At 37.4% G+C, this 17,164-nt stretch overlaps 2 protein-coding genes across 6 annotated transcripts in view; both read right to left on the bottom strand.

Moving 5' to 3' along the window:
• The window catches only part of LOC129775709 (F-box/WD repeat-containing protein 11), a 101,358-nt gene extending 96,172 nt beyond the window's left edge, over window positions 1-5,186 (bottom strand). Inside the window, exons 1-2 of one of the 5 annotated variants that reach the window (XM_055780737.1) lie at window positions 4,786-5,186; window positions 4,098-4,704 (exon numbers count right to left, since the gene is read on the bottom strand). In XM_055780737.1, coding sequence (XP_055636712.1) covers window positions 4,098-4,154 — 57 coding nt within the window. In that variant the 5' untranslated portion in view covers window positions 4,155-4,704; window positions 4,786-5,186. Of the gene's footprint in view, window positions 1-4,097 lie in introns of all 5 variants that reach the window. The other 4 variants (XM_055780739.1, XM_055780738.1, XM_055780740.1 and 1 more) reach the window with 4 other exon arrangements.
• Window positions 5,187-13,525: 8,339 nt separating this feature from the next.
• On the bottom strand, window positions 13,526-15,944 carry LOC129776360 (signal recognition particle subunit SRP72). The gene is made up of 4 exons (XM_055781951.1): window positions 15,710-15,944; window positions 15,358-15,607; window positions 13,811-15,301; window positions 13,526-13,742 (listed from the first exon to the last, which is right to left on the bottom strand). Exons 1-4 carry the CDS (start codon window positions 15,816-15,818, stop codon window positions 13,607-13,609), a joined length of 1,986 nt encoding a protein of 661 aa, XP_055637926.1. The 5' UTR covers window positions 15,819-15,944; the 3' UTR covers window positions 13,526-13,606.
• Between the last annotated feature and the right edge of the window lie 1,220 nt (window positions 15,945-17,164).

Here is a 17,164-nt window from a genome sequence, read left to right as displayed (position 1 = left end):
ACTTCATTGGTGTTGATATACTGGTCAATTTGTTGGCGCATTATTTTGTCGTTGTCATTCAATCGAGAAGTAGTCAAATCGATATTCTGAATTTGAAACACAGCCATATTGCTTGCCTTATTCACGGATTTTTATAGTGCTTTTCGCTGAACAGCGAAACTCAACACTAATATAAACATTTTGCTCAGCTGAGGCGAATGTGGTAATACCCAACGATTTTCAGTCCGTCAAAGTCTGCGTTACTGATATTTGTCAATGATTGTCCGTTTCTTCGTTTTTACATTGGATGTTCACCTACCCTTGTGATCGTGTTTTCCATCTGCAACGCAAGGCGGTAAAAGCTTCAGATCACCGCCTAGGCCATGAACCATGTTTGGGGGGAACAATATCAAACACTAAACCATATTCCGGAATCCGATTGGTCTGAAAGTCGATCAGATTCCACGATTTGAACGAAATCGGCTTTTGCATTCTGAAATCTGTTCGACTCAAATTTAATCGATCCATGGAAATGCGGCAACTACATTTCCGCTAAAACTTTATCCATAATATAAAAAACATTATCAGACAGAATTTTTGTACACTACCCACTTGTAGAAAATGTGTCACTTTGTTACATACAAAACATATTTGAAAGAGTATAGCAAATTTCGATCAATATTTTTCGTTTAAAAAGTGTGTTATTCCAGCCAAATTCCAGTTTATTCCAGTTTCTATTTTACAGAAATAGAACACGAAGCTCAATGTTGTTGAGTTTTTTATTTGGATATTGTGTTTATCGCATTTCGTTTAGAATCGCGAAATAAAAAATAAAGAAAATGGGACGGGGTTAAAAGGATGAAAAATTGTGTTTTTATGTTTTTTTCTGAAACCAAATTTAAATACAAAATTTTTTTTTCAATTTATGCAGAAAAAAATTATTTTTTCGCATAGTGTCGCCCTAATTGGTATATATACGGTAAATATACAGTAATCAGTATCATAGCGGTATCCAATATAGTTTACGACCTATTCTCATGGCTAACAAACGTTTTGTGCATAATTTCATTAGAATCGGTTTAGCCGTTTCGGAGGAGTTTGATAACGAACATCGTGACACGAGTATTTTATATATAAGATAATGAGTTTTTGTGGATCAGAAAAAGTATAGAAAAGGGATTAAATTAAGGTCAGCACCACGTGTTTCAAATTATTAATAATACCAAATAAAAATATTCATTCAAATTCTACCGATTTAAAACTGCATTCAGGCCTGCCAATTTGATAGAGATTATAATTTTTCTTATAAACACTAATGTCACCACAGATGTCGACACCGTAAATTATCTTTGACGAATCAGTTGAACGAACCAGGGATGCCAGGTTTAGAGATTGATCTGTTTACATGGTTTTCAATTTGTAGCACAGATTTTTAAAACCGAAAATCTCGACAATTTCATATATTTTCGCACATGAAATATATGTATATATAAGCTACTATAATAAATTGAAAATATTCACTCTGCTTGAAACAAATATTTTTGATCAGCAACAGAATCTATTTCATCTTCATGTTATATAATGATATCATGTTCATGTTGTTGAATAAGTGAATTTATGTCGAAATTCATATTCATATAATTCATTCATTTGTTATTAAACTAAAGTCCAGTTTAAAAGCATTTTAATCATAAAATACTTGTATGGGTTACATTATATAGAAATTGATTATTGGAGCACAAACAGACAAATAATTTATCAAAGTAAATTTTTCATTTTTTTTCAAAGTAAATTTTTCACATACTTTCAACCTTCGTCAAGTTAAAGTTGGAATTAAGTTACTAAGAAATACGCAAATCTTCAAATACAGGGCTGCCAGGTTTTTTCAAATGTCTTCAGATGGTACGAAAAAATATATTCAAATGTCCATCATATCGAAGGAAAATAAAATTCATAACTTACTTTTGAATAAAGTTCGATAACTTATTCAAGGTCTATTCTAATTGGATATGTTGTATAGCGCATTTCTTCAAACTTACCTTGAGGGTTTGAAGTGTCTTCTTCTTCTTGGATGGCACTAACATTTCCAGTGGAACTTTTGCCGTTTCAACGTAGGTATTACTTGCGTCATTTTCATTAGTAGTACTTAGTTAAGACTTCTATGCCGGATAACACGCCTTGCATGTACTCTGGAGTGGCAAGCTCTAGAATACGCGTGATCGCAGTGCAAGTGGGAAGAAATTTCTTTGACGAAAAATATCCCGGCCAGAACGGGAATCGAGCCCGAACCCCCGGCATGATAAGGTGGGACGCTAACCACTCGGCCACGGTTTTAAATTGTACCAAGAATATATTGCGCAACTGCAAACTAAACTTTATGAGATTAGAAATGATAATTGACTTCATAAACTCAATTTGTTAATTTTTTATTTGAAGTTTTGATTGTACCTCAATCCATACTCATGAAACTTAATATTGAGCCGATATGTAACCGGAAAACCTTCGATTTGTGAAATGGTCGTTTGAAAGATCTAGGTTAATATATTGTATAGTATAGGCCCAAAATAATAGAAATACAATGTCACAATCATTCGAACTCTCGAGCGCAAATGAACTAATGTCTTCTAGAGACAATAGGTAATCAGACCGCTTGAAGTTGTCCAGTGGTAAGGTCGCTTTGTTGTTCATTTTATATGCCTGTAACTTTTTGAAGTTTTTTTTGTGAATTATCACGTTTACGCAGTAGTATCGCAATTTAAATCTTTTAGCATTGAGCCGTTTAACATTAAACCTACCGATGCTTTATGTATACCTATTCCTACCACAGTAACCCTTTATGAATAGTTAGTGTACAATGACGATTCATATAGTTTGGCTGAGAAACGTGGCATACCATCATTCTTCTGTATATTTCGACCTTTTTGGGACAACAATTATTAGCAAAATAATTACATTACAATTTCTGACACGCAAAATAGCACTGTAGCTTGGAATACTTACTGTTAGCTCGATTGGATAGTTAGCAATATAATTAATTCTAATCATTAAATATATAAAATAAATTATGAATGGATCAAGACGACAGTAAACTCAAGCAATGATAAAAGCAACATCTAATTGAGAATTCGAATGTTTTCATTCAAAAATGGTGATTTCTAAAACCGGACAAACCATGATCAGAGGTGGTCAAGCCATGATCATATTCCTCTTTAAGGAAAATCGTTAAAACACATAAAAATTTGAATAATTTCAACACCTTATGGTAGTATTAGCAACTTGGGGCTTTTCAACAAACCCAAACTCGTATCGATGATGTGTGATTTTCACGAAGAAAAATCGGTTTGCATTTACTAGTTGCGTAAAAACACTCCAAATCGGACCAACCAAGATCTTTTACCCTTTCTCTGAGTAAAAAATAATAAGAGAGGAGTAAACACTGAAAAATACATTCGATGTATGTTTTTAGAAAAGTAGTATAGGCGAATGATGTTGTGACAATGTAATTTGCAAAAAGTTTAAAATGGGTAATTTGACCCCTCGTGGTAGGTTTAGTGATAAAAATAAGGCAACAAGTTGCACAGAAAAAAAAACAAATGTAAAACTGTTTACAGTTCATTGCAATTATCTGTGATTTTCGAACCCAAAGGAATCGCATATCAAAAAGAATATGTAAATACATGGTAGAACCAAAACTATGACTGAACGTCCGGTTTTCTTATTGAGTGTTTTATCATGTCCATAATTCTCATGCGTAGATCAAAAGAGATTTGAAACTGCATTGGATAGCTAACATTGATGATAATCTAGCTATGAAAAATTCTTCAATTTGCGCTACCACAATCTATGTCACCGAAAGGGCCACAACTGATATACCCGTGAGAAGTATCAACGAAAAACAATGCAGCAGCGGGGAAAGGGCTCTTTGTGAGACTGATCCACCGTGCACCTCCAACCGCTGTGCTGCCCTTCTTCGGCCGGATTAGACGCGATGAGAGCAAACGAAAACCTGTTTATCGACCCGATCGCTTTTCTGAAGGCCTGGATTAAAAGTAGGCCTCCCACATAGCCGAACCGGATTCTAACGATATTTTCTCTCCGGCAGCTATCAAAACGCTTACCTGTAGGTTGCTGTTATTTGACTCGTCCATAATTTTATCGGTCTCCATTTTAATCATCTTGGCTGAGCAGCTCCTCCAGCTGCTGTTGATGTCTTTTTTGCTGTTCTCTCGTGAGCACTCCAAAAAACAAACGAATTTTGTATCTTTCGACGTTTACGCTACGACTGGACGGTAAACTGTCGGGCAGTTGTAATGGAATTCGTCGCTGGGACCTATCCTTGCACAACGATGCAACAAATTTTGGGATTGGTCACACACTGAACACTTGAAATCTTCCTTTTATTGGACTCTTCGGATGACTTGAAATAAGCCTGAATACTGCTGTGGATGACACGAAGATTGCACTCACACCAACGCACTCGCGCACCGTTTTTTTCTTCAATTCCCCCGCCTCTTCCACAACCAATCTTTTAGCTCAGCTCCAGGAGAAATAAAATATGGAAGAGCAGAGATACATTTACTTGGTTCCTGGGTAAATCAATGCAAATTCACTCCATACGAAAGCCTGTTCTCCTTCGGTGATGCACAGACTCATTGGAATAAGCTCAAACACAGAGCAATACTGCTAGAAAAAATATTCAGCAGAAACAAAGCTCTTCACGAAGAACTTATAACGAAAAGTGGAAACTTTACTTCAGAATGACAATTTTTGACAGTAGAGAATAGGGAAAAAAAAATAAACACACACCATTTAAACAGCACTGTTTTATCACACGAACACACAGAACTCCTGCGATTCTTCGTAGAGAAATCGGGTCTGGGTGTTGCACCCAGAAAGTTGAAGGTTTGATTCGTTTTCCCCTTCTGACAAATGATGTTTCAGATTGCATTCATGACGAGCAGAGAACTGTACTGTTGATTTCCTCGTGACTATCGAAACGGTTCCGATTTGCAAAATTCGTGACACATTCTTTTCTAAAGCAAAATGATGATAAATACCATAGAACATCGAAGCACCACAATACATGAGAAAAAAAGACGGCTGTTATTACTAGGAAAGTACAGATTCAAATAAAAGTTGAAGGCACACGCTCTTGCATGCTCGTTCCGAACAATGTCACGAACGACGTCCAGACGGTACGAGTGACGTCAACTGACTGCGCGATTGTCTTGCAGGAAACCATGATATGCAAAAGCAGGCAGTACACTTTCGATAGTAAGCAACTGGTTGAATGTAAAAATATGACGTCATACTATCTATCTGCTTTGATTTTGACATAGCAGTTAAAAACACTTTTTTTTCTAAAATAATATATATACACGGTGCACGATAATAGATTGCCGTGTTTGATAATGAGATGGGTTTAATACCTTATGCTTATGTTGTCGTAGCAAAACATTATATTTCGTGTTGATACCAAGTTGTCTACAAGCATAGGAGGTGGCACAATCTGTGTGAAACGAATGCCAATAGCAGGGAACCAAGCAACCATCAAATCATATATCTTGACATGTTTTAAATCATATATAAAATGGGATTGATCATAGTCGTATACATTACCGCTCAAAGCATACATCGTGTATATCTCAAATCGTATAAAGTGTGAAAAATCTTATTTTAATTTTCACGAAAGATTAGAACGTAATTGGGTATAACAAACATCGGTTTTATGATTTGCATTGTCGTAAAATTGAACTAATCAACATCATATATGCATATCAGGCAGATGCAGTTCGAGAGTCACATAAACGTATAATTTGAATCAATGTGGTACTGTAAAAAATCGTGTTACATGCTGTGGAATATCATTTAACAGTAAATCATATTAGATCGTAATTGACGACATATCACATCATATTATTACAGGTCTAGAAACTACAAGTGATAATATTTTGCGTTGCATTATACACTTACCTCGGACTAATATTAGTACTTGTTTCATTAGTAACGCATCGTTAATCGATTTTATTGTTATTTTCTAAAAATGTCCACGAAAAAAGTAACAAAACGCGAAGGTCAAAGAAAATTGAAGCTCTGCGTTCTCGGTGGAATTTGCGAGCAAAAGGACTTAGTAAATATAAAAGAGATACGCAACAAGGCGTGGTCGAGCATAGGTGCATATGCCAAATAAATTGTAGCTCTGGCAAGCGACAAAAACAGCATTCATTGTTTTTGCAATAAATTTTCATATCAGAAGAATCAATTACAAAATATACTTCTACTTTCGGTTCTACATCATCTAAAAAGCTGTATGATTGAGCTCAAGCGTTTCCAAGATTATGATTGAGGTGTATGATTGAGCTCAAGCGTTCCAAGATTCTTAGCCAAAGGTTTCCGTGAATGACGAAGAAACAAATGACGATATTTAATATTTGGACATGCATTATGAATCGTAAAGAAAATACATTTGAAATACAAAAACATGTAATTTGATTACATGTACAGTATTTTACATTTAATAAAACGTCCCGAGGCACCACTCAGTACCGCATTGGAGGCTATTTTGACATATAATAATAATATGGCCCAATTGTCTGGTGGCGACTTTCAATGTGGAGCCATAATTTGGGCCCCGAACTCGATGTTTACAAAAATGTCCGATGAGAGGTAAAAATGTCCGATGAGAGGTAAAAATGTCCAATTAAGCGTGTCGCATTAAAGGTCTGTCCAATTAGCTAAATGTCGCATTAAATGTAACTTACTGTATTTAGCTAATCGTATTCCAATGAGATTTGACTGACTATTATATTTTCTACACCTGGATTGAAAAAATCCATTGTGACACAGTTATATTTGTTGGTGGATATTATGGCTTGAAGGTTTTATGATTTACTAGCTGACCCGGCGAAATTCGTCCCGCCCAAAACTATTGTTTTGATATGAATTCTTTTGAACAAATTTCTAAACTTTTTCTCATCATAACATTGTTCTATGGGCAGATTACAACAAATACAACAAAATGAAGACGGTTCAAAAGAGACCTTTGCTTCTTCGGATTTTGCGATAAGCAACACATTTGGCCTTCCTTTTTTAATTATATTATTAGGAATGCGTTATTCCATTTCCAAAGATCAATTTCATTAGCCCAAACATGGAATGGACTAACAACGCTTATCATGATGTAATTTTCATAACATATGGGTACCGATTTACCGAATTTTTCGAACTTTCTTCAGAGTTTTCCGAAAATTTTCCGAGTTTCCTTCAGAGTTTTCCGAAAATTTTCCGATTTTTCTATCCGCTATATTGATCTACGGGCCAAGACAAATACAACAAAATAAGGACGACTCAAATCGGACCATTCCTTCTTCGGGCTATGCGCTCAACATATTTGCGCAACACATTTGGTCTTCTATTTTAATTTATATAACTATAGAAGATAGAAGATATAGGAGTGCGTTATAGTGCGGGGCAAATGTGCGCACAGAACAAAAGTGCGCATCGGCCATTTTGAAGCAAACGAGCATAAAATTTCGATAACAGTGCACATTATTACACCAGCAAGTCACACATATAAACAAGATACATTTCATGAAAGTGGCAAAAATTTATGAGGTAAAAAGAGTTTTGCGATGTTTTGATTTATTTTTTTCAGTTTTGGAGATGACGATTAACTTACCTGAAATAACTGGAAAATTCGAAACTACACTGTTAAGAAGTGTTTGTGCGTATTCGTTTTTGTGAAAAAGTTCAAGAGCTTTGTTTAAAAATTTGATAAGTTCAAAAATTGCTTGTGGGGTAAAGATACACAGTGGCTGTGGGGCCAAAGCAAAGCGTCGGAATCCTCAGAACCGAAATCCAAGACGAGGAAGAAAAATAAACAATTGCTTAAAAATAATTCAAAATGAATTTCAAATGAATGTTTTCATTTTCACCATGCATTCAATTCAATACTCATCTTCGCCCATAAAACATCATACAGCACCCCCCTCCTCCCACTAGATGGTGCCTACACACTCTGGTAATGATGCTTCTCCCGCTGGTAATGATAAAACATTTATTTTTGTTACAAGTCACCACGGAAGTACAATTCAATAAGTGCGCACTTTTGCCCCGTACGGTGCGCACCTTTGCCCCCACTTGGGGCAAAAGTACGCATTTGCCATTTTGTATTAAAACAGGTTTTTGTCTAACTCAAAACGGCGTTAACTTTGTCTAACGCCGTTCAGCTTTTTTGCTGGGCAACAGTTCATATGAACTGTATACCCAGTTCAGATCGAACTGTGTACGGTGAATGATGAACGGATAATACAGTTCAGAACGAACTGATCGCCGACTGAACTGTGTATACAGTTCAGAACGAACTGATCGCCGACTGAACTGTGTATACAGTTCAGAACGAACTGACCGCTGGCAGAACTGTGCATGCAGTTCAGACCGAACTGTGTACGGTAAGCGGTGCGTAAGAGGAAAGAAAACGAACGAGTGATAGATGAATGGTGCTGCAAGGTAAATAGTTCTCAAATTAACGAATGGAAACAAACGATAGCCCCATGAAACAACAAAAATAATATGTGTCGGTATTGTCGCTTCATAAAAAACGCTTGTTGCGTTCAGGATACGATGGTTTTAAATTGGATTGTTAAATTATTTATCAAATTTCATATTTTGGAGTTCAGGGTAAATATTTCAGTAAGTTGTTATGCCAATCTACCTCACTTATAAAATATAGTTGAAAGCTGAAAGTTGATTTAAACAGTCTTGTTAAACAGTAAAATTCGCGTCGCTAATATGAAATATGTTTTATATTATATCATATTGTGCTCGATAATTTTGAGATGGACGTTCGCGGTTTGGGTACAGTTTTGCTATAGCATTTATTGCAATACATCGTAAGCAAAGCAGCACAATGCTAGTTTATGCTGAAAAAAATGAATAACGACTCAAACAAAATTAAAATTTCAAAATCAAAGCTTGATTTTCTATTGTGCTAAGTTATTTCTAACAAATATCGGACATATCCCGCCACTGTACAAAAGAGTGAGTGAACTGCTCAAAAGAACTAGTTCACTTAAGTGAACGGTTGGTCACTGAACGGTTCATTAAAGTGAACCGTTTTGCTCACCTCTAAACTCAAGTAATGGCTGAACAGCAATTCTAACATAACGTTCCACCTTATTATCGCCTTGGGATATACCAAGATGTGTAGAATAAAGGTGTGACCGTGTCGTCAATAAGTGCGCGAGGGGAAACGGTACAAATATACAGAGGACTGTGGAAAAGGATTTGACTGCAAATAGAGATGTCTAAATTTTTCGTTTATTCAATTGTCGATTAATCGTGGGGTCAATTTTAAATATTCGATTCATTCGAATAATTGTTTTTCAGTATTCGATTAACCGAGCGAATATTTATTTCTTGTAATCAAAAAGAACAGACATATTTGTAATAAAAAAGTATGATGTCATAATTTTAAAAGTTACATTAAATATAATTTTGAAATAAACATGGTGCAGAATAATTGTTTTTGAATGAAATGGTATTTTAGTATATTGATAAATTTACCATTTCATGATTTTTTGAGGACGATTTAAAAAAAAGTACACAATGAGAATGATGCACAATATTATTATTGTACCAACATAAAAATTTTTCTGTTCAAAATTACCTGTTCTTTGAATGTTGAATAAAATAGCTGATTTGTTTGAATATTTCTGCTTGGTCCTTATAGCTACTAGTTCAAAAAAGGTACATTTATAGAATCATTGACCACTAGTATGGTATATATTCCTCGGCACTGTGAATTTTAATACTACTATTTTAGAACGGAAGCTGAGACCACCTTCTTTAAGTCCGCATTTTACTCCTGCAGACCCTAAATTCTTCTTCCCAGTCTCCTCCACCACCAGGGAATCATTTTTATGGTTCACCCGTAAATGATTTAGCATATCCGAAGAATTTCGACGAAACACCATGACGGTTAACACTCCTATACTCGCGCATACTGTGCGTCTGAGAGACCAAGAAATCAATAATTCGTTCATTTCTCAGAAAACATCAACACTACTCCATTGCGATTCTCTCTAGCTTCGTCATTCGTTGTTCATCATCGTTTAGCGTATCGTATAAGTTGGTACGAAGGGGACGTATGTCACTTTTTCATCACCTTCGGTCTGAGACACCGACGCGCGTACAGGAGTAACTTTTTTGGACAAGTGACTTTTTTTCCTATTTTAGAATATTGTTCAATGAAATGTATAAATTAATGTGAGTGGCGTGGAATATTTATTAAATATAATGCATTATATCATTTTCGGACTATTCTTATTTGATTTTAGTCCTTTTGTCACCGGATTGAATGGATTCATATATTATTCGTCGATATACTCGTCGTTAGATTCATACGTGCAAAAGTAAAGTACAAATGTTTGACATTCGTATAGTTGTTCACTAAATATAATGGTCACGCATATACACACTTGTAAAATAAATGCACTTGCGGAAGAATTGTGAACTGTAAATTATAAATTAATTGGTGGCTTATGGTTATTTTTACAGTTACAGCTTCGTTTTTTTTTCTATAATATATGAGCTGAACAATATCGACGATGAAACAAGTCGCAGGAAGTTCCTAGAAATCCTTATATATCATCTTTTTATGCCCCATCAAAAACAGGCATTAAGTTTTTGTTAACCAGAAACAAAGAATATTAAATATAGGAAAACTTGAAATTCCAGAAACCTTACAATCGAATAATTAACCGACGTCTCTAACTGCAAAACGCGGGAAAAATACCTCCATCACCGACCGACACAAAAAATAAGATAGAGTATATTACAAACCTAAATTTAATCGTAAAAGACTTACCTTTCAACTTCTCAATGCTCTTATTGCCACCAAAACAATTCCACACACAAAGAGCAAAAAAGATATTGCAAAATATTGCAGATTGTTTATATACAAAATCCAAGATGGCTGAAAGACTTTTTTCATAAGTTGCGCTACCGTATTGTATCCAAGGCGCCTAGAAGTATATCCTAAGGTGGGCCAACTCGCTAAAAGCACTCTTCAGCCATCTTGGAAGTCTACTGTGCTATGTTTGTAAACAAAACACAATACGCTAGTGCAGAAGCTCGCTCGTGATCAGTCTGTCTCTTTCACGCTTCAAGCAAATAATTCCCCTTCTGCTTTCTTCCGTACTGCTTTCATATACCGCTCCTCTAACCAACTTAGTGACGAAACGGCCTCACCTAGTACCATAGACCTGTCTTGATTGTATCTATCGTGGGATATACCAAGGCGCGTAGAAGTATATCCTAAGGTGGGCCAACTTGCTAAAACCAAGACGGGTCTATGTTACTAGGTGAGGCCGTTTCGTCACTATGTTGGTTAGGGGAGCGGTATATGAAAACAATACGGAAGAAAGCAGAAGGGGAATTATTTGCTTGAAGCGTGAAAGAGACAGACTGATCACGAGCGAGCTTGGGTACAAGCGTATTGTGCTTTGTTTACAAACAAAACAGTAGACTTCCAAGATGGCTGAAGAGTGGGTTTAGCAAGTTGGCCCACCTTAGGATATACTTCTAGGCGCCTTGCCCCAGATGTCGTCGAGCATATGCCAAGGCTTAGATGTAGGTTGTGCATATTTTGGATAAATTATTCCTATTGGATTGATTTTTAACGTAGGACTACGTATTTCATTTCTGTACCGGGTGTAAGCTTAAAGTTTGGAAAAACGAGAGCGTTACTTTTGGAGTGCAAGGTTTTGAACGTTAATGCCTCTTGGCCGACTGAACGGAGTGGTAGGATAATCACTTCAATCGAAAAATAAAATGTCCAAAATTTGTTGATTATTGACCCGAAAAATGCTTAACAATTGCTTTGAAAACAGGTTATTGAAATAAAAAAAACTGTATATAAGCTGGTACCCGCTCGGAAATCCATTTAGTTGTGATTGCGTTGTGACATGAGGATGGTCACGTTCACACGCCCATGCATTATGCTTTTCTCTCCCAATCCTTTTATTTTTTTGCTGTCGGACTGAACAGACCATTTAGCGAAAATCCAAGTATAGATGACAATTCTATTGGCGATCTAACGCAAAACATAAACGATCGGTGAGGCATCTGGATTTTGTTTTTGAACTAAGAAAATGATGATAAGGTAACCTAAAACTCAAAAACAAATCACGTATATTTTACTTCCGGACATTCCGAGGTAGTTCTCACATGCAGGAACCATGCATTTTTCTACTTGTTTTTGATTGTGCTCTAGAATTTCCTTATTTGATTCAACAATTGTCAATATTTATATAATTTTCACTACTGGATGAGGTAAGGAAATAACACGTTATATATAAAATTGCGCAGAATTAAATTTCTTCCAAACTCATCGCAATCAAATAATCTTTTATGAATAAAACATTGTAATTTATGGAAATAACTACAAACCTTCCATAAGCTGACATGGCAAAATTAAAAACTATCATCACTTTCACTGCAGCGCCTCCTAGGTGTAGATTTGTACGTTAGATCGCCAATACACATGGGTGTCATTGACTATGGATTTGATATTATTTGTACTGGGTAGTTTTGAAGAGAATTCCGATTCCGCTTTTGAGCTTTAATAATTCTTTTCCAGCTAAACAAAGTGGTATTGTAATCATTCTATTCAAAAGATAAAATGTCTAAGACTTATATGCTTGATAATTATTGACCCGAAAATTTGTTTCAATAGCTTAAAAATTGCTTTGAAAAAAAGGTTTATGAAATTACACAAATCTGTATATAAATTGGTGCCTGCTCGGAAATCCGTTTCAAGAACGTCGTTTGATGTTTGTTGAAGCGAACACGGTTTGCCGAGGAGCGTCGAACGACAATGATGTGTCTTCGTCAAGGCAGGTGGAGAAGGAGTTTGGATTGAGTTGTCCACAAAGGCACTTCTCAGGGCTAGAGACGTATAAACTGCAAACGTTTGAAGTATCTTCTTATTCAACATGGATAAAAAGAAGAAATCCACTAAGTTGTTATTGCGAAGTGATACGAGAATGGTCTCACTAGCTCGCCAAGCACTATGCTCTTCTCTCCTAATCCTATTTCTTTTCTGCCACCGGACTGAATGGAACCGCATTGTTTGGGAATGCAGCAGTGCTATTATCGGATGCTCACGAATGTCGCTATCGACCGATGATTCCAACTGTCGAGGGTTGGGGAGGGGTTATCATTTGCGCTGGGTATTTCCGAGGAGGAATCGATTCCTCCTTTGAGCGTTAATAATTCTTTTGTGGCTAAACGAAGTGAAATTACATTTTAAGAGTTATATGCTAGTTACTTATTGATTACTAAGTCAACGGAAGTCCTACGTCCACTTTGCGGTCATATCACAGATGTAACCCACATCTAGTTTTTTTTATCCAAAAGTGGCAATGATTGCTTTGAAACGATGCGTTTGTGAAGGAACGAACTATGGATCCATTTCGTGAATCATATTTATATAAATATCGCATCATTTGCTGACCCTTATGGATATCACAATAAAATATACTGATTCAATATGGTTTGCTCACTTTATTAAATTGTGTACACTTGTGTACACAATAGGTACAGCACACACTTCATGCAAAATGGTTCAATGCTTTCCCTTCTTCTTTTTATGCTGACTCTTTCTCGGTAGTTGCCTTGGGGCCGGTCCAGTCGGAGCCATCTCATGGGTCGCTGGTGTGGCAGGAGAATTTTTCGTCTGGTTGTAAGCTTTACTCATATCACTAAAGAAAATAAACAAACGAGATTAGCATATAACTACTGAAACGCAAATGAACCATTCGATACTCACTACTGATCCGCCTGCCCAGAGGCAGTTCCCTGACTGCCTTTCATTACCTCCTTCACGCGACGATCGCGCTTCTTGCGATAGCCAGTACGTTCATATCGTGGCAACCATCGTTCCGGATCCGGTACAGCATTCGGATCGTAGTTCTTTGGCAGTTTGCCCTTGCGTTTGCGTTCGGCTTTCTTCTTCTGTTTGGCAGTCTCGCTGCTGGGTGTTCCGGGTGATTGATCGGTCTTTCCAGAAGTTGGAATTTTCTTCTTAACGGCCTTTGCTATCATCATCCAGTTAGTAGCTTCCAGCGCATCGATCTCGGACGCAGTTGTGAGTGTTTCCAGTGCAGGAAGCTTCTTGCTGGCTTCCTGAGCTTTCTTGGGATTGAACTGGGCGTATGCGATGACAAGCTGGGCAAGAATTTTCATATCATTAGGATTTGTCTTGAGCAATTCTTCCAAGCTCTTTGCAGCGATCTCCGATTGTCCTCCCCTCAGATGGAAGCTGGCAGCCTGACGCCACATGTCCGTCAGATCGCCACCTGCCGTTGATTTGTTCTTTTTATACCACTCAACGGCATTCTTGAGGATATCAGAGGCGGCGGTTTTGTTGTCCAGTCCAATGTATAGGGTAACTAGAGCAGACACCACCCCAGGGCGATATTTGGCTTCGCCAAGGCTTTCCAAGATTTCTACTGCAGCTTTCCGGTTGCCTGCCAGCAGGAGTAATTGAACAATGGCAAATTTTATTTCCAATTCCTGATTCGGTTGTTTCTTCATAAACGTTTCGAGTAAATCGGTAGCGTCTTTGTACTTCTTATCCTTTGCCAACTGACTAACGCGAATCAGCGCGGACTGAAATTCTAAGTCCGGGTATGAATTACCCAAACGACTTGCTAGCAAATGACAATCGGATTGATTGGTGAAGAACGCCAACAGACAGTTATTGAATGCAATTAGCTTTTTCTGCTTCGAAGTCAATTTATGTTCCGCTTGCTCGGAAGTGGCCGTTTTCATTTTCTTCTTCGAATCGAACACATTCTGGTCTTTATTGATCACCACCAGGTTATTGCTAGCAACAGCGGTCAACGCTTGGTCATTCGTCTTGTGCTTCAATGCATCGGTGTAAATAGCGGACGCTTCCTTTGACTTGCCCTGCATCTGTAGACAGTACGCTAGCTGCACTTTTATGATCGCTACCTCATCCATGATGTCCTCTTCAGTCGCTCCGTCTTCTTCCAGGAATTCACGACAGAGTTTCTCGCTAGCCCGCAGTTTCTTCTCAGCTTCCGGAAATTGTTGTCTGCCAGCCAACGCACAAGCAGCATTGTAAGTTAGCTCATACGTATCTTCGCGCAGATTGGGTGTCTCCTTCTTGGAACCCTCAACGCATAAATTTGCGGTGACAGCGCTCAAATTCGTCGTTCTTTCATCGTCATAATCATCATGTGTATTCTTGATAATGTCTTTGTACAAATCGAAACATTCCTCATACTTTTCCATGCTGAATAGAAAAAAATCGTTTAATTTCTAGAAAGACTAGCATTTTGTTTTACTCACCGATAAAGGATCTGTGCCTGCAATTCTTTCAAATTGGCCGGCAATGGCTTAATGCCACAATCCTGAATAGTCTGGTACGCGACTTCCGGTTTATTGAGACGGTATTCGCAATACGCCCTCTCGAAGGTACAATCATAGGAGGGCAGGGTGCGATCGAGGAATTTGGTCACCTCTTCAAACTTTGACAGCTGAATCAAAGAGACGAGCTTACATTGCAATGCTTTTTGTTCGTTCGAGTCCAATGCCAGAACTAAAATGTAAGTGCGTAGTAATTAATTCATATTTAGCCTTACAATCAATGCAAACTTTCACTTGGTGCCATTACAAGCTGGCACTATCGCACGGTACTCACTTTTGTTGGCTGACTTCAAGGCTTTTTCGTACTCGCCATTCGAACCCTGCTTGTTCAGCTCCGTGTAGAGCTGTCGTATCGTCGTTTCCTTATTTTCGTTCTTGGACATAACGAATGCGCCCTTCCGTCCGCTGTATCCCTAAAAATGCAGTTTTCTACAAAAAAAACCAAATCACAAATCGCGTGAAACTTCTCGTTCACAATTTTGTCGCAATGGCAAAGACAACTTGGCACAAAATGCTATAAAATTAGTGCCATAAAATCGTGATTGGCAGCTGTCAAAATCACATGACTGTTACAGAGATGCCAGATCCACATATATATATATATTTTACAGACATATTATTTTCTTTGTAGTCCAGTAAAAAAATCGCACTAATCAGAGCAACCCATGGTCAAGAGTGTGAACAATAAGTTCGTAGAATAATATCTGAGGGGCTTAGAATGAAGGGGATGTAAGTGATTTGATCGATTTCTCTACACCGACTCTCTCTCTTGGTCATAACTTAACTGCAAATACATTTACAGCTGTATTTGACAATGTGGAAGATAGATCAGAACCTCAACTATCGAATTATATAGCAAACTTAAATTAGAACGTTTTTGTAGTAGAGTTATTTACAAAAGAAAAAGTTGTTGAAGAGAAATCGATCAAGTCACTTACACCCCTTGCATTCTAGGCCCCTCACCTAAAAACGATTCCCGGAAAAAATCGTGAAGGAAATAAGAGCAACAGAAATTATAAGTATGGATAACATGATTACTGGCGTTGAAGTGGTTGAAACAGCAGTTAATCTGAGCTTCCAACTAAATCAGTTGATGACTATAAGTGTATTTCGACTTAGGAAATGGGCTTCTAACAGGCAAGAAATCGAACACTTGTACCCTTCACCGAAAAAAAATCCTAGCCCTGAAGGGTATCCTGCTTCTTTGTTGCCGAAAATTCCTCCTATCTTCGTAGTATCACTGAATCAAGACGAGTTGTCACCATATGGATCAGTGGTAGATCTCTAGGGTCAGCGGGATTGACTATCTGGTCCAGAATTTTGTTAGTTCTCTCCAGTCCTTCCATTACGGCATGCAGATTACCAGAGGATTCCCTTAATTTCATCGGCAATTCGTTTCTTCAGTTGCTTACTGTTATTATATTTATTAAGCAATATATCCCAAGCAATTTGGTAATTTCCCGCTGTGATTTTAACGATATCGATCAAACTCTTCGCTTCACCTTGAAGAAAGCTATTTAAATAATGCAGTTTCTCCACATCATGTAGATTGGTTTTGGAATGAATGAGAAAGGTGAACAGATCTTTAAAACTCAACCACTCATCAATGTCTCCACTGAACGATTGAAACCGAATTTGAGGTAGACGCACATGCTCGAAGGTACTCTGCGTCGACAAATCGGTGGCCCGAGTGGATTAATTAAGAGTGGCTCTAGCCTCGTTCTCCTTC

Source organism: Toxorhynchites rutilus, chromosome 3 (assembly GCF_029784135.1).
Source record: "Toxorhynchites rutilus septentrionalis strain SRP chromosome 3, ASM2978413v1, whole genome shotgun sequence".
Taxonomy (NCBI): Eukaryota; Metazoa; Arthropoda; class Insecta; order Diptera; family Culicidae; genus Toxorhynchites; species Toxorhynchites rutilus.
Note: the sequence above shows the minus strand (reverse complement) of the source record. Positions and strands in the feature narration are given on the sequence as shown.

Excerpts from the sequence above, each read along its gene's own strand:
- LOC129776360 (XM_055781951.1), bottom strand. The coding sequence starts at position 15,818 with ATGTCCAAGAACGAAAATAAGGAAACGACGATACGACAGCTCTACACG. Across the intron at positions 15,302-15,357 it reads CAGGCACAGATCCTTTATCG|CATGGAAAAGTATGAGGAAT; the intron begins GTGAGTAAAACA and ends TTTTCTATTCAG. Across the intron at positions 13,743-13,810 it reads TCTGGGCAGGCGGATCAGTA|TGATATGAGTAAAGCTTACA; the intron begins GTGAGTATCGAA and ends TATTTTCTTTAG.